This window comes from Antechinus flavipes, chromosome 3 (genome assembly GCF_016432865.1).
Source record: "Antechinus flavipes isolate AdamAnt ecotype Samford, QLD, Australia chromosome 3, AdamAnt_v2, whole genome shotgun sequence".
Classification (NCBI taxonomy): Eukaryota; Metazoa; Chordata; class Mammalia; order Dasyuromorphia; family Dasyuridae; genus Antechinus; species Antechinus flavipes.
The window spans coordinates 46,550,844-46,575,768 of NC_067400.1; the positions used below are offsets into that span (position 1 = coordinate 46,550,844).

At 33.8% G+C, this 24,925-nt stretch overlaps 1 protein-coding gene across 1 annotated transcript in view; it reads left to right on the plus strand.

Annotated features, from left to right (window-relative positions):
* The first annotated feature begins 970 nt into the window (after positions 1 to 970).
* PLSCR5 (phospholipid scramblase family member 5) overlaps positions 971 to 24,925 on the plus strand; it is a 46,099-nt gene continuing 22,144 nt past the window's right edge. Inside the window, exons 1-3 of the mRNA XM_051990492.1 lie at positions 971 to 1,109; positions 7,902 to 7,955; positions 17,346 to 17,509. Of these exons, the coding sequence (XP_051846452.1) occupies positions 971 to 1,109; positions 7,902 to 7,955; positions 17,346 to 17,509 (357 nt within the window). The remainder of the gene's footprint in view (positions 1,110 to 7,901; positions 7,956 to 17,345; positions 17,510 to 24,925) is intronic.

The window sequence follows — 24,925 nt, forward strand, 5'->3', positions numbered from 1 at the left end:
CTTGTGCTTTCCAAATTAAAGCCCATTAAAGTTCTATGAAATAAAGCAAAGCTATTATTTAAATTTAATTAAAGGTTAAATTAAGGTTCTAAGAATATTTATGATCTTTTAGTTTATGATATTCAGACTTGCAAAGTTTATGATTAAAGAAACATTTTTCTCCACTGGCATGTTTACATCATCGTTAGTCTTGCCTGAGCATGGAGGTCATCCTGGGTATCTAATTCCACGATATGTTTTAAGCTCTTACAATGTACTAAGTACTAGAATTCAAAGATAAAAGCAACATAGTCCTTGTCTTCTGTAAGTTTACCTTCTACTACAGGGATGAAATAAGTATACAGATGAGAATAGTTTATATAATAATAATAATATAAAAATAGACTGAGAAGTAGAGAGGTTAGCATATAAGAACTGAGGTTAAATGATTAAATTAATGATAAGTTGCCCCAAATAATAAATGTCAGAAACCAACAAAAATACTAACTGTGATGACCACATTAGCACCCTGGATACTTAGAATCAACCGTTGTCAGGATAAGCAAAAGTCCTTAGTCTTTATTCTTGGTCTTTAGACATAGGATTGAATTGGATGGAAGCAGAATCTCTGTGACCTTTCTTCTTCCTCATCTACCATCAAAGTGACCCTGGCTTGTCTTACTTCACCCCCTAGTCCCTCCTACAATTCTCTGTATACACCAATTATCGAGTCAGCACAGGATAGTGGGAAGCACCATTCCTCAAGCACATAGAGTATTGTCCAATTGTCAGTAATTAGCCTTAAGTGCTCGAACTGACCTCAGTGCATCGACTCAACAGTTTCAGCCCTCTACAACTAACAGCTTTGGGTTTGGGGGATCCAAAAAGGGAATTGAGGAAGGAGTTCTTGAAGAATGGCACTTGTAGGAAGACAAGTATGTCAAGAGGCAGAGGGGAGGAATGTGTGCATATCAGGAATAGGGACTGACCCATGGAAATACACAGATCTGAGAGCGAGAACATCAAGCTCTTAGGCATGGAGGAGTTGCAACAACTGACCTCTGATATTCCTTTCGGTTCTGGAATTCTGCAAGTGCAGCAAGGTGAAATGGCCAAAAATTCCATGCAAGGTTTATTGAGCCACTCCTTTATTCACCATTCCTAGAAGGGAATATTAGGATTTAACTATTTAACTGCAATTTTACATCTTTTGATTTCATTTGTAGTGAGAATGTTTTGAAGAAGCCAAAGCTCTATCAGGTCTTCTTACCCATATGGGTATGCTACTAGCACAGACTAAATGATAATCCTTATTTGTGATAGGCAAAGTACAGACTGGCTAAATTTGAGCTCTCTAGAAATTGGACTTTTGGTATTAAATTTGGTTGACCACAGCAATTTATGAAGTCAACAACTGTAGTGTGGAATGGTTGTCTAGTTTTGGAACATGTATTATTACATGTAATACATTATTGTATTACAATATATAATTACAGTAGTGATGATTTCATGAGCTACCCTACAACTGCTGTAGTTAGAATATACTGTTCAGTTCTGTTCACCCCATTTTTGGAAGGATATTTACAAGCTAACGATTACCTAAAGAAGAACTTAGAATGGTCATAAGATCAAAGAAAACATAGACCTAGATTTAGAAGGCTTCTTAGAATTCATCTTCTAATTCCTTCATTTTTACAGATTGAGAAAATTAAAACACAGAAGGGTTAGTTTGATTTGCCCAAGGTCACATAGATGGTAATTGTCATCAGAATCTGAATTGAAACTAAGTTCCTCCAATTCTAAATTCTGTCATCTTTATGAGGTACCACACTAGTTAAAGATTGTTAGTTCAAGTCAAATAAGATTGAGATGAAGGGTCTAGTGATGTTTATCAGAGAATCAGAGAAGATAGGGGAAAACCATAAGAATTCTCTTCAAGAATTTGAAAAGCTGTCACATGGAAGAAAATTGACTCTTATTTTGTTAGAACCTAGAGAAGAAACTCAAGAGCAATGAATGAGTCTAAGATAGAGAAGAGAAAATCTACACTTCATATCAAGAAATAGTTCCCGCCACCATACTTAGGAAAGTACAATGAGGTCCCTCCCAGAAAGTTTTATAACAAAAGTAGGATGATCACATGTTGGGTATTTTTTCCGTTTTAGGTTGTACTACACAGTCTTTGAAGTAACTTTAAAAATCTGAGATTTTAAAAAATAATTTGGACTGTATTTTTTACTATTTTAAATAATCATAAAGGTTTTAACAACCATGTGTTCATTCTGTTGACATACCTATTATATAAAAAATAAGATAAAGTTTGGAAATCCATTTTCAAACTTTGAAACTTTAAAAATATCAGCTTTTATTAAGATGATAAATTAATACCAAGCCCTTGCTTTAGAATGCACTCTCAAATTATAACCTTGTTTCCATTGGAAATTGTGATATGCTTTATGAGTTCTAGAAATAAATAGGAGCAAAAAACAGGGAGAACCTGTGTAAGGATCCAAGTTCACAGGGAAAGCACTGATAAACATGACACAGGTATCTTGTTAGAATGTTATGGCAATAGAATGCTATTGGGTAGAAACAAACCCCAAACAGTATGGCCTAGCTTGAAGTAAGTAATTCTTACCCTTTCTGACTATCTGACTCTATCTGACTTTTTTTCTGACTCAGCAAAGCAAGTCAAAGGGAAACAATTATATTTTCTATTAATTTATTGACATTGGTAGGAAGGATGAAAAGCCTCCACTCCCTCTATACTCTTTTGGCTGACAATTCTCAAAATCTCTGGAAAGATCAGAACAAGAAAAATACACACAAGAGAAGATTTTCAAGCAATGAAATATAAATATAATCTCTAGTGTTATACCTACTCCAGAATTTTTTTTTATAAAGGTGTGAAAAATTCTGAGGCAATTGGGATTAAGTGACTTGCCCAGGACCACACAGCCAGGAAGTGTTAAGTGTCTGAGGCCAGATTTGAACTCAGGTCCTTCTGACTTCAGGGCTGGTGCTCTATCCACTACACCAACTAGCTGCCCCCAGAGAACATTTCTTAAGCAAAATTTCCATGGTTTCATGCAAGGGGAATTCCCTCTAGACCAGGTATTCTTAATGTTTTTGTGCTGAAGATTCCTTTGGCAGTCTGCTAAAGCCAATAGCCTTCTTTTCAGAATAATATTTTGTTATCTACTTTCAAAATTGAAATTAATGTTAAATTTTAGTCGGAAATTAATGAAAACAAGATATATATTTTTTCATATTCAAGTTCACAGTTCACCTGAAATACATCTACTGAAATCAGTCAGAAACCCTACTTTAGAGGCTGAAATGTGAAGAGAATGGCAAGCTATATGAAAGTGACAACTCCCATTCAGATCTAAAAGAATTAGAGTAGCAGGTATTTATTCTATGGAAGCCACCATTTTGTACAGGCTTCTGAATGTGATCACTTTCAAACTGACATGCAAAACGTCAGGATTTGTCAAACTCAATTTCTGGGGGAAAAAAATAATTTTAAGTCTCAGTAAAATTCCCCCTTCTTTGAAGATTTTCGAATGGTAGAATGACATGATAGAACTGATCATTAAGGAGACATATACAAAAAAAAAAAGAAATCACAAAAAGTAAAAATCTGAAGGGATTTTTTTAAAGACTAACTAATCCAATCCTGACATTTTATAGATGAAGAAAACTGAGGTCTGAATTGAGGGAGAAATCACTTATCCAAGGCAAATATGCCAATAACATGAAAAGGGATATAAAGGTGTGAAAAACTGGAAGCTCTTTAGGAGCCTATGATAATAAACTGAGAGAGATAAGAACCTAGCCTGAAATATAGCAATGGGAAGGAAAAGAGGAAATAGAGGTGATAAATCTTCAGAAAGAGGAATTGATAGTATTTGGAAATAAAGATAAGGACTAGAGAGAGGTCAAATATAACAATAAGCTTTCCAGCCACATAGAAGGTAGGGGGAGATCCATGACAAATTTCACAGCAATCATAGATATTAGAACTGGAAGGTACCATAGTTCTCTAGTTCAATTAATTTATTTTCTATAAATTGAGGCTCAAAGAAATTAAATGACTTGTATAATATAAGTTCATCCCAAATAATATATAGTTGTGGTACTAGATGTGTGTTTTGGACAAATCGAAATCTGGAGCTTAATTTTCTAATCTGTAAAATGAGAGGTTAGAACTCAATGGCACCTTTTGTCCCTTCAACTCTAAATCTACAATTCTGTAATATGTTTCATCTGAAAACTCTGCATTGTTCATATTCTGTTTTATGTTCTAGTTATTCATGCACTTCCTTTATAACCCTATTTAATTATAAGCTCCTAGACAGGAGAGGTTTGGAATCGATTATATGACACAGGGATACACTAGCACAGGACCACCCATCATGGCGTGCCTGTGATGACTACATATTTAAAATCAGTCGGAGTTAGGAATTCAGGTTAAGGGAAACATCTTCAATCTTTATTCTTTTTGAGGTGAAGGGGGATTGCGATAGCAATATGGGCAGCTGTGACAGGAAGCCAGCCAATAGAGGTGAAGGGGGATTACAGGTGAAGGGGGAATCGGAGGTGAAGGGGGGTTGCGATAGCCATGCAAGCAGCAAAAGCAAGATGCCAGCCCACAGTCTCTCTTTCCACTTCCCTTTTCATTCCCCTGCCTCCACCCACCAAAATCATCATTTCCTATACAACACATCAGGACTTGCACAAAGAGTGGGCAGGGACCATTCTTTCTTCAAGCATATATATTAATAGAGTATGGTCCAATTACTATTTAGCCTCATGTGCTTGGGACCTCAGTGCATCAACTCGAGCCTCAGCCCATTACACATGCCCTCATCAGAGAAGGTGCTATGCTCTATGAACAAAGAATTGAATTAGTCCAAGGAAATGTGAAATGTGCAAAATTAAAGAAACCAACCCAAATGTTCATAGGGATTATTTGTGTCTGATTTGTGGCAGAGCATTCTGAGCCCGTATTGATCTGATCAGCCCCAAATGGACATACTGTCACTCAAAAACTGTCACTGTCACTTTGGTCCTCTTCCAAAACAAAGAACAGCAACAGAAAGAAGTTATCACAATGCCTCTAATAAAGGAGGCACTTACTAGTCACATGAACTGTTCACGTGAACTCCCAAGCATTCTCTCTTCTGTTTGCTTATATCCAACTCATCCTAAAACAAAGAATAACAACAACAACAAAATCTTTCAAGATTAATTTTCCTTTAGTTCAGTTCTCATCACTACTCTCCTGCTCACACATCTCCAGAGACCTTCCACTGCCTGACATTCAAATCTACCACAATCAATTAAGTAAAAAGACTGTATTAAGATGTATTTGATGCTAGACAACATTGATATCACTTTGATCTTCTTCCAGCATGAAGGACAAAAAAAAAAAAAAAAAAAAAAAAAAAAAAAAAAAAAAAAAAAAAAAAAAAAAAACAAGAACAATACTAGGCAATGCAAATGCAAATATAAAAGTAAAAGTCCCTGCCCTCAAGTCTTTTCCATTTTGTTATGGAGTGGGGCTTGGAGGTATGCAACTTGTTCCCAAATAAATACAGGATTTATACAGAATAATTTGAAGAAAGGGTATTAACAAGGGAGGTGGATGTGGGAAGACCTTGATCAGAGATAGCTTCTTGAAGGCAATGACAGTCTAGACTCTAGGGGTTCCACAGAGAAGAGATTAGAAGAGAGTGTGTTCTAAATGTGGGAAATTCCCTATGCAAATGGAATTTTTTTTTTTTTTGAAGTGAACAACAGATAGATCAGACTATACCGGGGGTGTGGATAGGAAAAGGAATATTGTGGCATCAATGTGGACTAATGGATTGGAACCATGTTGTAAAGGTCTTTAAATGCCAATCATGGTAATTTAGCCAAAAGACAAGAGAATCACTAGAACTCTGTTTGTTGTGCCATAGTCCCACAATACTTACCTCTTTTTGAGAGACTCAATCTATGTCTCTGGAATAAGCCAAAAAGATGAGAATATTTAATACATTTTTATTGCATAGTTCCTGCTTTTTTCCCTTGAATATCATCTCCCTGTGTCTCTACTTAGCAAAATTCTATCCATCCTACCCAGAAAAAAAAAAAAAAGACTACCTCCTTCATGAAGCCTTCCTTTCGTCTTCTCAACTAAATAAGTTCTTACTCTACCTCTACACCCTCATGGCCCTCTGCATTGTTCATATTCTGTTTTATGTTCTAGTTATTCATGTGCTTCCTTTATAACCCTATTTAATTATAAGCTCCTAGACAGGAGAGGTTTTTTGTATTCTTTATAGAGCTCATACATAGTGTGTTCAATTTTCAACAGTTTAAAGTAACATATAAGCTATGTAGAATATGGCAAGTTTAAGACACTGGGTTAGGTCCTTGGGGGAGGTCAGACCAGCTAACATATATATAAAATTCTGATAGAGATAAATAACAACTTGGTGATATCATTGAAATAATTCCTGTTTAGGCATGGTTTGAACAGCATGATTGCTGTTGTCTATGATACTCTGAGTCCCTCTTATGAATCCTTATCAAGTAGGCTCCATTTTGTATACTATTTTCCACAAAATATCAGAACATCCTCATTATTAAGGAAGAGGGAAGCATGAGAACTAAAGCTATATGATTTTGGAACTTATGAGGTAACACACCTTTATGGAAATTGATAGATCCTGGACTTTAAGTCTCTTACAGGTTAAAAAAAAGATAAAAATATATTAATAACTAAAGAAGTCATTTACCTTTTAGATATAGAAGCCAAGTGACACAGTGGAACATGGCAGGAGAGAGAGAATCCTATTCTGCCAAGGACGGTGATATCATGAAACCAAACACCTCTGCTTCGTTGCTGACAAGGGCAACTTTCTCCGCAATAAACCTGCCCAAGCCAGAGAAAGCCTAGGCAAGCAGAAGGTGATGCTACACAAGAGCTGTGGCTACCATATTCCCTGACTATGTAAATGCTCCTTGAACTCAGTTTTAGATTTGGTTTTGGAAATCCCAAACCCAATGTTATGGAAACATGAGTAGAGCCAAATACTTTACACATAGAAGGGAGTTATTATATTTGTTGAAATGAAATGAATTGGAAGAAAATTAATTGAATTTATAATACTTTTGGTAAGAGTTGAACAATCACTTCAAACTGGTATCACAAAAGTTTCCAAGCCTCTGGTTTGAATGCAAAGCATCTTATTGACAGGCCCAGTCAATCTACAAGAATTGATTAAATACCCAAAACATCCTTGTTACTCAGAATACAACTACAAATGCTACTCAAAATGAGGCTGAACCTTAAACCTTTCTAATCGTGACATCTCAATTCAATGACAATCAGACAATAATCTACCATAAACAATACTCATCTGCCCCAAACTGCTAAATTACTCAAATGAAAGTATGTAAAATTCTATGCTAAATTCTAATCTTCTATACAAATATAAATTGTTATAATAATTATTCTTTTTAGTTTGGTCTTCTTTATTTAAAAGTAAATTTTCTGAATTTTGTGATTATTACCCTTACTTTTAAATATGGGAGAGAGGAGAGGGGAGAGAGAGAGACAGACAGAGATAGATAGACACAAAGACAGATACAGATACAGAGAGACACAGAAAGACAGAGAGACAAAGACAGACACAGAGACAGAGATACAGAGACAGAGACACAGACTGAGACACAGAGACAGAGAGAACAGAGATGGAGACATTGGAAGACAAAGAGACAGAGAAAGACAGAGAAACTGAATAAGAGGAAGACATAGAGAAAAACGAAAAGAGACACAGAATATGTGACTATGAGAATATCAATTTGACTTACATTATTAAAGTGACGTCTTGAAATTTTTCTGTGTTAAAATTTTGTTGATGTTCTAGTTCATCATTCCAGTTCTACAGCTGTAAATTATGTTTGTCAGTACAATAAACCAGGTGAGCATCATCTCCATGGTGACTTAGTCACCTGTGCTAGAAATATGAGCTTCCAGGTCAAGGTTATAGTCCCCTTTCTTTCAATGAACAATATAGGTAATTGGAGGCTTTACATATTGATTTGTAACTTGACTAGAGTTCTGCATTTTAAAATGCGTCTGTTATTGTGTGAAATGAGCCAAAAACATTTTTTTGAAAAAACATGTAGATTGTTTCTAATCTAAAATAATAAAAAAGGCATCTTACTCCAGAGGGAAAAATTTAGGCTGAAATTCATAAGATATCTTGGTCAGGTACATTTTAGATTAAATGACCTCTGAGGTAATTTTTTAGTTCATAATAAAAGGGAAATTAAAAAGCATATGGGCAATTTGAAAGGCATTTATTTATTCTCTATATTTTCAAAATGCATTTAAAATTGGCAAGATGTTCAGTCATCTAGATCCTTTATTGCAAGAAACAGACTTACAGAAGTAATCTTTGTAGTCCCCAAATTAGAAGAAAAGAAATATCCCAATGTCATAATGTGAATGGAAACACACACACACACACACACACACACACACACACCGAACTGTAAGAAAAGCCAGAGTGAGAGGCAGTCTTTTACTGAGAGTACTTTTTACTAAGAAGCAGTACTACTATTTCCTTGCTTATATGGCTTCTGAATTCTCTTTTGTGCCACCAAGATATCAGATAACTTTCAGTCATGTTTACTATATAAGATACCATCATCATCTCCCCCTGTTGTCCATGTTCATCAAGTGCAGCATTTGGGAACTGGAGCAAGACACTCACTTCTTGAGCTATTTTGTAAGCTGACAAGAGGTAGACAGACACCTTCTGAAGTTTTACACATGCTGTGTTTTCTCTCATTGCTGCAACAAGAAAAGCCATTCCTTTTAACCTGGCTCTCTTTGAAGAGGTGACTCAGACATCCCTCGATGGCCTCTCAAGGTAAGAACATAGGGGGAAAATTATATATTGCAGAAATATATATATATATATATTATATATATATATATATATATATATATATATATATATATATCTACACACACACACACGAGTGTATGTATATATATTTATATACATGCACACATAGACTTATATTCTATTTCTCTATATATACACATCTGTATATATTTGCCTATATATTCCAGTAAATATTTCTCCTTCTATCAAGATTTAAGTTAACCACAAATGTGCTATAGCTAATTAAAGAGAATGATTGGTTCTTTAAAAAAAAAAGCTATTGTTTCACCTAAAGAATGGATTCAATGCTATCTAAATTGTTTCTAATAAAATGAAAATGTTCAGATTGAAGCAGTGTTTGCACTGGTTCAAGCACTGCATTAATAAAAAGGGTTTCTCAAAGGAACACTAGATGAAACTCTATTAAATGACACCCAGTCAGGTAGAAATTCCAAGGTTAAAGGGATTTTGTACAATGTCTTCTATGTAGGGGTTAGAAAGTATTAGGGGGGTGGGGATGGGAGTGGAGTATTCTCCAATTTATATATATATATATATATATATATATATATATATATATATATATATATACATACACACACACACACATACATATACCATACACATACTGGTCTTTAAAAAAAGGTAGAATGGTCCTTTGGATAACCATAGAAGAGAGGACAAAGAGATGAGCTGGTCCTCATTAGAACTGAGCTATTTCCTTTTATGAAGTCAGTGTGTGTTGTCTTTTGCTAGAGACAAAAGGATTTGATAAGCTATAGATAAATGCTGCCAAGGTATAGTGTAAGAAGCTTTTAAGTCTCTTTTGCTATAAATCAAATGTTATAAGCAAAGTGGAAATCTTGGTCTTATTTTAAGCAAACTGATGAATAGTGTTGAGTGCCCTCCTCCTACACTCTCCTCCCTCCCCCACCAAAGAGTGTCCTTGTTGTCCCTGAAACACTTTAGAAATATCATTATTGCATTCTGACTTTGAAGCAGCCTTCAGAAGACAAGGGATGCTTTTTTTTCTTAGTAGAAAGGTAATGAGGTACATTCTTGCCAATACCCCATGTGGAAATTATAAGAAATGTGATCATAATGTAACTTTTCATTCCATTATCAGGAAAAACTACTAGACCCTATTATGAGAAGAACCTATTTTCTAATGAAAAGTTTTATCATGACAAGGTACAATTAGGATATTTGGTGACAAATTTAACCTAATTACAAATAAGATGATGGAGCCCCCAAGTTTAAAAAAGCCTAGGTTGGATTTATGGCACATTTACTGATTGTTTATGATATTTACATCTTAACCAAATAGCCCCTTTTGTGAATTTAACATCAAATGCTTGAGGTAAGCTTTTCTTTTCCTTCAAAGTTTAGAACAGTCTTCCTCTCAAGTAGCACTCGCAGAACCAAATAAAATGTAAAACGCACTTGAACCAGGAAAATCATGAATTTTTTATACACTTGTGCTTTGGTTTTATATATTTTAAACCAAGAAAGAGAGTAGGGTATTGGGTAGCAGTGGGAGTAGATGTAACAAAACTTTTACTTTTATTCAAGCCTGACACCCACACTTGGTCCCAAACATTTCTCAACTTCATAAAACACAAGTCAGAGGAACAACTGTGGTCTGTGAGGTAAAGTGTTGCAGAGTATATAAAATATTTATAAGGTAGTTATACATTTTTAAAAGAGAAGATAGAAATTCAAAGCAAGATAGAAATTCAAAGAATTTCCCTCTTCTTCTGGTGGTCTAAGACTTTGAAGAAACCAGGGGCTGGAAAGGAAGATTAAGATCAAAATATCACCAATCCACCAGAAAATGCTACAGTATTCAAATAAATGGAAACGATCCAGTTCAGGATTCCAGACTTAAAGGGAAGACTTCCAACTGAAAATGGATATTCCAGTATTGGTAACATTGTGCTGAAACTGTGTAGCACATGGAAAACGTACACATCTATTTAGAGAACTGTGGATCTCTGTGCAATTTAAACAGATTAGAGTGATAAATAGTCTAGATTAATTAAAAATGTTTACACTGAAACTTAGATTAGATTGGTGTCTCTATTTGCCCAGAGATTTTTAGGAGACAAATTTCTAACATGGGACCAATTCAACTTAATGATAAGATCACAGTATTGTATATTTAAAAGTACTTCATAGCCCCTATTTGTTACAGAATCAAAGGATTTTGTGGTAAAGGCCAGGATAAAGTTTATCAACTCTAACCCATTTTACAGATGAGGAAACTGAGGGACCAAAAAAAGAAGTGATATACTTAAAGACATAGATAGTAAATGGCAGAAGCAGGATTTTACTTTCAAGTCTTGAACCTTTCAGTTTATCATACCTTCTACTGAACTAGGAACCCAGATCTGGGTTATGGTGTACTTTTTGCTGTCTGATGTCTATACAGTTAATGTTACATTTGGGGAATTCCCCCTCCCCATTTTATAATCTTTTACTTTAATCCAATTGAAGTGCTTATTAAAGTAGTTATCCTTTGAACAGAGCCATTTAATTGACAATTGCAAGCAAGAACAGCCAAGTGATTTGATTGATAGTCATACACACCCCTAGATGGATGTCAGAACTCAATTAAACCTCCTCATGGGGTCAGAGTTGGAGGGTGAATCATAAATAGCTGATGCGAGAAAAAGGACAAATTGCCAATGTCCAAATATGGTTACAAATATAGCATAAACTAGGGAGTAATGGAGCAGGGGAAATGTCCACAGTAAACTTTCCAGGAAATGGAAGAGATTGTTCCACCAAGAAAGAGCTGGTAGAAAAGGTGAAAAGATGTGAGTTTGAATGGTTCTGAAAGGCTGAGATAGGTAAGGAGTGAATTCAAGGAATGGAAAGGTGTCGACATAAGTCCGTGGAGAATGGGGAACAGCTTGTATTCAGAAGCTTGTCTAAAACACAGTATACATGAATGATAATAATATGATAAAATAAGGTTGGAAAGGTAGATTGGAGTGACATTAAGTGGGCCCTTAAATGCCCAGGCTAAACAGGATTTAATGCCACAATCTATTTTAAATGACTAACAGAAGGGAGCTACTGATACCTTTGGAGCAATATCTGTTCAGACCAAAGTTTTATTAAAAAAAAAAAAAAAAGATATTGGCATCTATGTGAAGGAAGAATTGCAGAGAAGACTAGAGATAGGCAAACCAGTTAAAAACCTATTACAATAGTATAGATGAGAAATCACAGGGACATGAACCAGGGTTATAGCATTGTGGCTAGATAGAAGGGGGCAGATCAGAGAGATGTTGCAGAGATAGAAACAGATTGAATATGGTAGGTAGTGAGGGAGGGGGGAAGAACAAAAGATGACAGGCTTCAAAGCTGAGTGACTGGAAAGAGAGTAATAGTATCCAAGAAACAGGAATTGGAAAATCGACCAAGTCTTGTGTTGATGTTGGGCAAGAGAAGAGATGAGTTCATTTTTGGCTATAGCAACAATACCACTAATAGCATCTCTACAAAACCTTAAGGTTTACAAAATACTTTAGTGTATCATTTCATTTGATTCTCATAAAAATACTGGTGGAGGGAGTGGTGCTATTATTTCCATTTTACAGATAAGGAAGCAAGCTAGGGTTAGGTGACTTGTTCAGGATCAAATAAGTAATTAAGTGTCTAAAGCTGGATTTTAATTCAGGTCTTCTTTACTCCAAGTTTCTCACGTAATGCTACACTCTGCTCTCAAGCTGTTTTGTTTGACATTCTTGTCATTCATCCAGGTGATGGTCAACTGACATTTGGCCATACACAACTGGAGTTCAGAGGAAAGGTTAGGCTGAATTGATGTTTTCAATGAAGAGATGATAACTATTGACTTAATAAGAGCAGGGGAGATTTTCAAAGGAGAATGTGGAGAAAGATGGCTCAAGACAAAGCTATGTTTTAGGAGATGAGAGATAAACCAGGATTGGTCACAGAACAGATACCAGCTAAATAATGTTTCCAATGCCCTTCTTCTAGTCCTGGTGGTGAGAATTTTAAACCCTACCCCTACATATAACATACATACACACACTCACACATATACATCAAACATGTACCTGAAAACATGCATATAAAGACATGAGACACAGAAGACATGAGAGATACATGTCTCTCACAAAGAAAGACACAGAAACACGGAGGGACAAATAGAGATAGAGATGGAGACAAAAGAGACAAAGACACAGAGAAGCTAAATTACACAGCAAAATATTGAAAATGGTATCCTTGGAGGTAATTACAACAGCTGGCAAACACCATTCTCAAAGTAGTATATATTTAATCATATTTAAGACAAAGGAACAAATGGTTGGTTTCCGTGAGGAGGGTAATAATTTAAGGGTTTTCCAGGGGACAATACAACTAGTTATTCATTATTTCTCACTGTTGTATTGCCCAAAGTCCAAAAACTTTGAAATCCATTCAATCCAGAAGTAACTATTTTGGTTTCTGCTATCTTCTTGGGGAGAAAACAAACCTTAGAGAAATCCTAGAAATAATACTTCCCTAGTAAACTGAACCAATATAATACTATTCATATTTTAATACAGAACTTAAGGTGCTTCCAAAGCTTAATTCTATTTCTAGATCAACCTAGTCTTTTCTAGATTAGAAATAATTCAGGGATACCATGTAAGAAAACAGAATTCCTCATAGAGTGAAACAAAAGTCAAGAAGTAAGCTGGCTTTTTGCATCTATTAGCTCTCTGATAAAAATCTCTCCCCTTTCTCTATTCTATTCTACAATCTTTTCCTCTCCTTTTTCCCCCCCTTTTCATCTCTTCTTTCTCTTCTAGTCTCTTCTCTGGTTTTCTCTTTTCCTCTCCTCCATTCCTTTCTATCTCTTAGATCCCATTTTCTCTCTTATCTCTTCCTTTCTCTCTCTTTTTCTCCCTCTACCTCTCTCTTCCTGCCTCCTACCCTTCTTCCTCTTATCCTCTCTCTCTCTCTCTCACATATACACAAATATAAAAATGATAAAATATTTTAAAATGAGGAAATGCAAAAAAGAGGAATGCTTGAGTACTCAAGCTTCTTACTTTAAGTAATATTAAATGTTAAACATTAATCAAAATTCAATTAATCTTGGGAAACAATGGAGGTATATAAATTGAAGTACTAGAAATACTGTGAAAAAAAGAAAGATTACAACAAACTAGTTATAAAATGTTTTAAATCATTTTTAAAACTTTTTTTTAAAATATGATTTAAATCTTTATACAGTTCATCACTCATTATGCAGTCATCCTATAGTCTTATTTAGAGGTTAGAATTTCATCAAACTTAAATCTCCACAAGTGACATTGAAATCTTATATGTAAAAAGATAAAACTTGTTCCATGAAGACAAAGTAACCTCTGATGGTACTTTAAGCAGTGCTTAAACTTAAGTACTTTAAACATTTCTTTTCAAACTTAATATATCAGTTGAATATATTCTGAAGCTTAAAAATTCTGAATTTCAGTCTGAGGGGTGATTTTAAAAAATAGTATCTTATTCTAATTAAAGTGGTAAATAAGAAAAGTAATATCCCTCACAGGGGTTCTCAAACTTTTTAAATAGGGGGCCAGTTCACTGTCCCTCAGACTGTTGGAGGCCTGGACTATAGTAAAAACAAAAACTTTGTTTTGTGGGCCTTTAAATAAAGAAACTTCATAGCCCCGGGTGAGGGAGATAATTGTCCACAACTGCCGCATTTGGCCCATGGGTTTGAGGACCCCTGCAACACTTAATAAATCGTAGTTAATCAATTGACAAAAACTGATTGGTCACTATCTGCCCAGATCTGCTGTTAAGAATAAGAAAGGTAAAAATGCAAAACATTCTCTGCCAACAAAGCGTTTACATGTCATATAATTAAAACACATAATTATACAATTCCATGTAATTAAATAAGTACATATAGGATGAAGATAGGTTAGAAGACATACTTGTTATATGTAGAACATTCCAGATGCTCAGACTATGAAGACAATGACATATACCTTCAAGGTTCTTAAAGATGTCAAAATCTTTACATGGTCAGATGTCTTTATAGATAGAGGGGTGTACTTTATATTAGGTAGATCTAAATTCAAATCTTGACTCATAATTACAAGTTGTGTAACTACAGAAGCAAGACAAAAACACTTTATATGTTTTTTTATATATTAAACAGGGATATATCGTCAGTACCTACCCCACAAAGTTATTTCATAGTATACTACACTGAGAAGAATGGAGAGGGTACTAAGTCTAAAATCAGAAGATCTCTATTCAAGTGTTGCATTTGCTACCTGTTTGCCATGGGCAAATCCCATTGGTTCTCTAGGCTCAGTTTATTCATCTAAAAAATGATGAACTAGATGACTTCTCCTTTTCATTTCTAAATCTATAATCTATATAAAGTGTTTTGCAAGTTCTAAAGTCCAATATAAATGTCAGTTATTTTTATATCTGGGCTATAAGCCAGCACCAAGGTTCTAGTCCTAATTTTGCCTTCTCTAATACCTTTGAATGATAATGGAAAAGTCAATTAAAATCTCTATACCTCAGTTTCCTCATCTAGAAAATGAAGATCATAGAATTTCAGAGCTGGCAGAGACCTGTAACCTACTTAGTCCAATTAATACCTCAGAAAGACATTCTCAACAAATGCTTATCCAGTTCTTTCCTTGAAGAGCTTCAATATGGGGAAAATACATGCTGAGGCAGCCAGTTCCACTTTGGGGAAGTTCCAGTTAAGAGGCTGCATCTTGTTTTGTTTTGTAGTATTTTCTCCTGACCAAAAGTGTAACTTTGCCTCTTTACATGATCTGTTCATTGTTCCTAGCTTTTCCCGCTAAATTTGGCTCTGTGATAGGTACTGATATTTGGCAACTGAACATATCTTTTTTTTTAAACACTTCTCAAGTATTCATTGCATTGTAATTTCTATGACAGAATTTTCTCTTGATGAAATTAATACAAAAGTGTAGAGAGTAGAAAGAACATAGAAAGATAACTACTTCTTGGGTTGTCTAGTTCCTGACTCAAAGCCTAGTGCTCTATCCTTTGAGCTACCTAGTTGCACCCTCTATGTTGCTATCATCAGTAATTAATGTATTTTCCATGGTGTACACAGGTATACTAGTATTAGTTTGCGTTCTTCCTGTGTGGCCAATAGTTCTCATTTCATTTGCCTTTGCTATGGAAACTTGATATTGTGTGATGTGTAGAATGAGTTTAATTTTTTTCCAATATGACAGTTCTTTAAATTCTTGAAGATAACTGCAATTTTATGCTATAGTTAACAATATAATTAATATCTAGATAAATATTTACTTATTAAATGTTTACTATGGAACAAATATGGTATTAAGCACTAGGAATATATATAAAAAAGCAAGACTCCTTTACTCAAAGAGCTAATGGAGCAAGGCAATATGCAAAGAGGAAGTGGGAAATAAGACGGTATGTGGGAGAAAGTAAGCAGATGGCAGTTGAGGAGAAGGAGGGGGAACATGAAAGGAAAATGAAATATACCTGAGATTCTTTCTAAATTTGCAATCCTTGTAAATAAATAAATAATTAAAAAAAAATTGCAATCTTTGGAGGGAGTTACCAATTAGAAGAACAGGACCTCCAAATGGGACAGTTCTCCAGAATGGGAATACAGAAGACAGAAAGAAAGAGGAGGTATTTGGAGAGAGGTATGAATCTGGACTGTCCTGTCTAACTCACTCAGATCATTGATAAATCAGAAAAGATAATAAATATGAAAGTACTTTGTAAATTATATAAAATTATGCAAATTTTAAGTGCCAGGTTTCCATGACACTTATTCCAAGAAGATATGTTTGTAGAGTGATAGATAAATGAAATTTGCCAATGCTATAAAATATAGAGGCCTGAAGGAATGAAAGAAAATCTTTCCCTTAATTTTAAGTGGCTTAGGGCATGAACAGAAAATGGAGAGACTTCTGGTCCATAAAAACTAGATGGAATCCATTAGGAACTCTGTGAATCCAGAAAATTATGCCACTTAATCTCCATTCTTATCTATACCTTTCCTGCAATGCCCTATAGCCATTCTGACTTTCAAGAGAATCTTCATAAAGTGATTTAACCATATGATTTACTTTTTATCCAATTACTAAAAATGAGAATATAGTTAACCAATTCAGGCTTCATGTCCTTTATGGTAGTCGACTGACCCCTGCTATAAGTCCTTATGAGCTGTGAGAATGATGGAGACACAACCCAAGGAGAAAGCAGCAAGAGATCAAAAAGACAAAACACATTAAAACTTAAAGGGAAACCAGAAAAAAGAATTTATTTAGTCATCTAGTTCACTCTTTACCTCAAAACAAAAAACAATGTTCAAACTTTTTAAAATGATATATGGCTCCAACTCTCTTGCAGATGGTCAGAATCAGAAACGCAGAGGCTTTCCTGGTTTTCTCCCAGGCTATCCTGACCCTGATCACAGTCGTCCCTCTGTGCCTTTGAATTCAAGGAAGCAAGTATTACTACCACCTCTCCCGCCTCCAGTCAATCTCCCTCCTGGTCTAGAATACTTGAGCCAGGTGTTTTTATCTTTCTGTTTTAGTTTCCACTCTCCTAACCCCTGCTTCCCCAAATGAATTTATGCTTAAGACATCAAAAAAAAGTTTTAATAGCTAATTTAGCTTTTTAAAAATCATTTTCACATTATAAAATGAGAGTAAAGATTTTGTATTTTTTTTTAATTCTTCCCTACTTTAGGAGAAAAAAAGAGGATAAAAATTGTACAATTTTATGATCTTTTTTCCTCCTATGTCCTTAGTTGTGCTAATGATTTTACTAAAAATATTAATACCAAAAGTATATTTCAGATCAAGTTTATTTTATAATTTATTTATTTCTGGTTCATTTTATCTAGCAGATGGAAAATACATTTGTGTGTTGGCCTTTTAATTTATTAAATCAATGTCATTTCATTTAACATTGAGAGTAAATTACACAATCTGTTCATCTCAGAACCAAGAAGAAATCTCTATTTTTCAGTCATTTGTAAAAGAAAACAGATGTAAGTGTCACTGGGCCAATTGTTAAAACATAAGATATTCTATATCACTCCCATGCATGTAATTTACAAAATCAGTGATTTTTTCATTAGATAAAATATAAAGGAAAGAAGTATTGACATGACTGAAAGATAGATTTTTATGAGAACTAATATTATGAAAACTTAAGAAAGGCTGTAAAGATCAAAAGAATTTCAAAACTCATTGTTATTAATTCGAGTTATATGAATGATTCAATCAAATATAAAAACAAAGAGTTAAACATACTTTGCATCTATTTAAATATAAATTAATAATTCATGTTTCAAATGGCATAATTTTTTTATTGTGCTTCTTTTTTCTCTTTGTATTATTACATTTCATTTTTAATTTGTGGAATAAAAAAAGCATTTCCATAACATTATATGACAAAAAGATAATTTGATTGCATAAGAAACTACAAATCTACTGTATACAACTTGCTATGCCTTTCAAATATACAACAAAATTATGTAAATTTCTTATTTTTATCATTATAAATTTTCATTAGGCTTATTTGTCCATTCTCTTTTTTACTTTACTTTCTTTTTCTTTTAGCTATTATCTGGTCATATTTAGTGAGTATTTTATCTATTGTTTACTCTCATTGTATATTCTGTTTTGGATCTCTTTTTCTTGACATTTTTGCTTTGTGTTATTATATGATGGTCTTTCCTTTTTAGAATACATTTCCAATACTAGTTGATCACAATTTTATTATAGCATACTATTAGAAGACTACACAACAATTTGTCTAGCTACTTCCTCATTTTAAGACATTTAGTTTGATTGTAGTTTTTCTACTTGCTATTTGAAAACCTTTTAATGGATAGCTTCAAATTAATAGTAACATTAATACTTTCAGTGTAGTTTTTCTATTTGCTATTTGAAAACCTTTTAATGGATAGCTTCAAATTAATAGTAACATTAATACTTTCAGTGCATATTTCTAACAGTGAAAATATAGTCTCACAAGACAAGATGATTTTTACAACTTTTATTATAGATTGTTAGATTACTCTACCAAAAAAAAATTACCCCAATCCCTACAATTTTACAATTCCACCAATAATGAATGAGTCTATCTGCTTATCTTCAAGAAGAACATGGATTTATATTTTCTTTTCAAAGCAGTAATGGTATAGTAAGTCAATCAAGGCACTGACTACCATACCCTCTGATGTAAAGCCTTTTAGATTTCAATGCTGAAATTGTTATTGCACTTATCAACTAGTTCACACAAAATAGAATAAATTCAATACCTAATGGGTCAAAGTGCTTTGAGGTTATGTAAACTCTTTTGAAACCAAGGCTCTGATTTCAAATAACCTTATGTTCCTGTTTGGAACACGAGAGAGATGACATAAAAAGATAAAAGCTCCAGATAAGTAGAACAGATATTAAATGCTAATGGAGATCAGAGGAGGGAGAGAGTCTATGGTATGATGCACAGACATAAAACTTAGAATGGGGGCAATTTAACTATATACCAGGATTGCTTCAAGCTTCATATTGACTTAGAAAACAACACATATCTATGTTCTAGTGTGTTTTTATTGATTTTATCAAATATTTTCTAATTACATTTTCATCTGGCTCAGATCAATGAATTGAAGTGTTACTGTAATAGCATTTGCTATCTCTGGTTTAGATTATCCATGGAAGGCTTCATCAAGAAGGTGAGACTAAGAATAGAAAAAAATGAGGAAATGAAAAGAGATGGAAAATGAATGGGATGAAAGCTATTTTCCAAACTGAGCATCCCATCTCCTGCCTCCCTGAATTTATGGAAGTCATTCTCAATACCTAGAATAAAACTATCCCACTAAATATTATTTATTATTTGTTTGTTTGTTTTGTAAAGCAATTAGGGTTAAATTATTTGTCCAGAGTCATATAATTAGTAAAGCTGGACTTTAACTCTGGTCCTAATGATTCCAAGATGGGTGCTCTTGCTGGCCCTCTTTAATGAATCTTTACCTTCCTTAAGGACTTACTTCAGCATCACTTACACTCCCAAGTATTCTCTAATCCTTCCCCATCTTTAAATGTATTTATTACATGATATTGTACTTATATATTGAGAGGCATCATGATAAAATCTATAGGATATTGTTGGACTTCTTGGACTCGAGTTTTTCCTCACATACTTTCTAGATGTTTTATCCTAGGCAAATTACTTAGCCTCTCAATCTAAGTTTCCTCATTTGTAAAAGGGAGATAAGGCTATCACCTATTTCTCCAGGTACCTGTGTGGATCAAATGACACCATATTTACAAAAATTTTCAAAAAAAAAAAAAACTATGCTTGCTATTGTTATTAATTATGTCTAACAGCCTCAATTTTGTCATGTATAAAATGAGCAGATTAGATTTGAAGTCTAGCTCTAATCTGCACTCCTATGATTGTGCATTATACCACTCTGTAGAAAGTAAGTAATGTTCTTGAGGGCAGGAATTATTTTATTTTCATACCTTTGTACTTTTTGTCTAGAACAGTGCTTTGCCCATAGCAAGTACATTGTAAATGTTGGTTTCCCAATGCTTCTCCCTTTTCTTATTAAAGTGAGCATCTACTATTCTCACAAGCATATATTAGTGATAATCATATTAGTCCCAATAATGTTGATAAAATAGTGATAGCACTTGCATATCTAGAGATGGCAGTCCATAAAGTCCAATAATATCATTTTACAGATAATGAGAAGTCACTATTGGAATGACCCAGGCCTCATAGTTTTTAGTTACTAAATATTCATTGGCACTCATCTGAGTAATGGTAATGATCTATATATATATAAAAATATATATTTTTTTATCATTACTCAGATGGTAATGATCTATATATATTTTTATATATATATAGATCATTACCATTACATATATATATATATATATATATATATATATATATATATAATGCTCAAAATACTTTGCTTACAAGCTAAGTGACTTGTTCCTCTATTATTAACCCCATTTTTTAGATGTAGAATATGAAGTCCTAAGAAGTAAATGACTTAGCAAGGCTCATTCAATTAATAAGATACTGAGGTAGGATTTGAACCCAGCTGCAATCCAAACTGCAATCAACTCTCGGTTCTTTTTTTTTTTTTTAATGTTCTTACATCTGAATCTACAAAGAACTCATGGTTAACACTAATATTGAGTTATCAGCACATCTGCTGCAGTTTCCAGACAGTTTGGCATGCTTTCAAACCATAAAGTCTATCTCCTTTATCAAAATCAAATCTCTGTTTCAATTCCCTCAAGGTACAAGAGATTTCTGTTATGCCTGATAGGGTTTAAGCGGGAAGCAGCATATGTTCCTGGGAAAATGTTTATAATTGCAGATGCCTTATCCAGGAACCCACTGGCAGACAAATGCACTTCAGAGACTGAATAGCACATGGAGATATGTAAAAGAGCTGGGGAAACCAGCCTACCAGCTTCCATCTGCAAAGTGGATCAGCTGTAATAGCTGACTAGAGTTGATTAACTGCTGCAAGCTGTTAGAGGATGTTGTCAGACAAGGCTTTGCCAAATATAGAAGTGGTATGGCAGTGCCAGAGGACTGGGATTGCACAATCACATATGGTCATCCCATATCTTCCTCCATCCAGGAATGATCCGACATCCTATGCTTGGCAAAGCATAGAGGCTTTTTAAACTATATACGGCAGAGAAAGAAAGCCTGCCTGAGAGATGCAAGCACAGGCAACTCAGTCAAAGCAGAGTAAGTTGTCTAGACACATGTTTCTGATGCTTCCCTTATCCAGATCTCTCTGAAAAAGGGAAGGTTTGCTTCAAATAAATGAGCAGCTTATTTACATGGAACAGTGTATTTTATTCACAATATGCAAAAAGATTGGCTTTATGCTTTTATGCAGTGAATATACTTAAGTGAACATGTGTATGAAATAATTACTTTGCTCCATTTTTTTCCCCACATACTAGTTGCATGGCCCCGTGAAAGTCACTTAACTTCCTAGTTAACTTAGTAACTCTCTTAAGATGATACATAAGTTGCAAAATGGTTGCTAATCTGCATTGATGGAAAGGATTTCCAATTTTCTCATTGTGAATTCTCTATACTAATAAATTCACAGATCTGCAATATATGGATACAGGGTAACCAAAAAGTCTCAGTGAAATTTTAATCTTTAGTATCTTTAAATTGCACTAAGAATTTTGGAACATCCTGCATTTGTGCATATAGATTTGCAGACATACAGATATATAGTATATTGGGTTGTATAGTATATGTGTGTACTAACTATAATATATTTGTGTGTTTGTGCATTATATGTGCATATATGCAGGCATGCAAACATACTATTTTCATATATCCTCATGTAATGCACATTGGCTATATGCTAGATGTATGATATATTTACATAGCAGATGCATATATAAATTTATTTATATAGGCATGTTTTACATGTATGTATTCATGTGTACATTACATACACATATGTGCAGATATATTTGTGTGTATATTTGTGTGAAGAGTGTATTGTAAACAAAGATATGTATATGTATATATATGTATAAATGTACATATATGTGTAGTTATGTTGCTATTGGATTGTTTCAATCCTGTCCAACTCTCTAAGACCCCATTTAATGTTTTCTTGGCAAAGATATCAAAATGATTTGCCATTTCCTTCTTCAGATCATTTTACAAATGAGGAAACTGAGACAAACAGATTTAAGTGACTTGGATAACCTTACATAGTCTAATAAGTGCACACACACAAAAACACACATCCAGGAAACCAATAGTGGACAAATGTACTTCAGGGAATGAATAGCACATGGAGATATGTAAAAGAGCTGAGGAAAATCAGTCTACAAGCTTCTAAAGCTGTAATTCCATAATAGCTTATATATATATGTATATGTATGAACACATGTGTACATATTATACATGAAGAGTATATATACATATATACACATGTATAATATATACACATATATTGTCTATGTATACACACATGCATGCATATACACACATGACTTGGCATATTAGAAAGAGTGTTCTTAGAGACAAAAAGATCTGGATTTAAATCTCCTCACTGATTGTGGTTATATGACTGATAAATCATTTAATTTTTTAATGTCATTAATACTGATTTGTGTTTATAAAATAAATTTCTTATCAGAACCTCCCTGTCTTGTAAAAAAAAGTCAGAGATTTATTAAATTTGTGTGTGCATGTATATGCATTGTGCATTCATAGACAGGAGGAACTCACAGGAAACTGCTCCATCATTTCAGATCAACAATTATTATACTTCTTCTGTATAGTTGAGAAAGTTCTTTGGGGAATTGAGAAACAGGAGAATCTGGGTATGATCACTATCATCATAACAACATTTATATAATCTGTAAGATTTCCAAAGCACTTTACAAATCTTATCTTCACTTTATCTTCACAACTCTTAAGTAAGAGTTATTTTATCTCCACTTTGCAGGTGAATAAACAAAATCAATCAGATATATATCTGGGGTCACACAATTTACAAAAGTAAGCATCTGAGAATGTATTTGAACTTATCTTCCTGACTCCAGGAAACACTCTATCCATTGTGCCACCTCCCTGTCTCATGAAACTAATCATACAGCCAGTTATGTTAAAGACAATACTTGAATTCGGGTCTTCCTGACTTCAAAATTGATTCTGTATCTGTTCTGGGTTTCCTTGGTATAATGGGCTTAGGATTCTGTTTTTCTTTTTCTTTTTTTATTAAATCTTTTTATTTTCAAAACATATACATAGATAATTTTCAATATTCACCCTTGCAAAATTTGTGTTTCAAAATTTTTTCCTCTCTTCCCTTCACCCCCTCCCCTAGACCAATCCAATATATGTTAAACATGTGCAATTCTATGCATATTTCTACAATTATGCTACAAGAAAAATAAGATCAAAAAGGAAAAAAAATGAGAAAGAAAACAAAAAAAGCAAGTACAAAAAAATGAAAGTATTCTATGATCCACACTCAGTCCCCATAATCTTCACTCTGAGTGCAGATGACTCTCTCCATCACAGATCTATTTGGAATGGGCCCTAATGACCTTGTTATTGAAAAAAGCCACAGGACCTGTTTTTCAAGGAATAGACAAGTTTTTTTTTCTTCTTCTTCTCAAAAATAACAAAATTCTTGTTGAATTGGTAATACCTTAGAACTATTTTTTTTAAATAAAAAGTGCCAGCTTAAGCTTTTCTTTGGAAAATACTTTCCTTTCATTCAATTGTACTAATTATCAAATGTTGAAATTTAAAAAAAAAATAACAAACCAAAGATTTCAGTCTTTAAGAAAGAAAAAAAATACAATAAAAATTCAAGAAACATCACATGCAAAATAAGTATGATTTTGTGACAGATCATCTTCAGATACTAGACAGATACCTTCAAATCCATATATTTTCATATTTTATTCTCTTAAAAAAGTGATTTACATCAAATAGTATCTTTGGTATAGTCAGCTCTGGATTATTGGTAGAAAGATTATCTACCAATTTACTCCATGTTAGGTCATTGGTAATTTACCTTCAAAAGCTTATTAAAAATAACAGTAATAATATTAACTTACCTCTGTATAGGACATTTAGTTTTATAAAGGAGGTCCAATGAGATAATGTATATAGTTGCTTTGCAAATCTAAAATGCCAGATAAATGATAGTTATTACACTTACAGCAATAATAGTAATTACTACTACTATCTGTTCAAATGGGCTATTTCATTGAATCCTTTTAAAAATCCCTGTGAGCCAGGTATTATAGGCATTCCTATCCACATTTTATAGTTGGAGAAGAAGCTCAAAGCTATTAAATGATTTGGCCATGATCACAAAGCTGGTAAGAAGGGGAGGTCATATTATAAACCCAGACATTTCTTTGTTACTTCCTCTG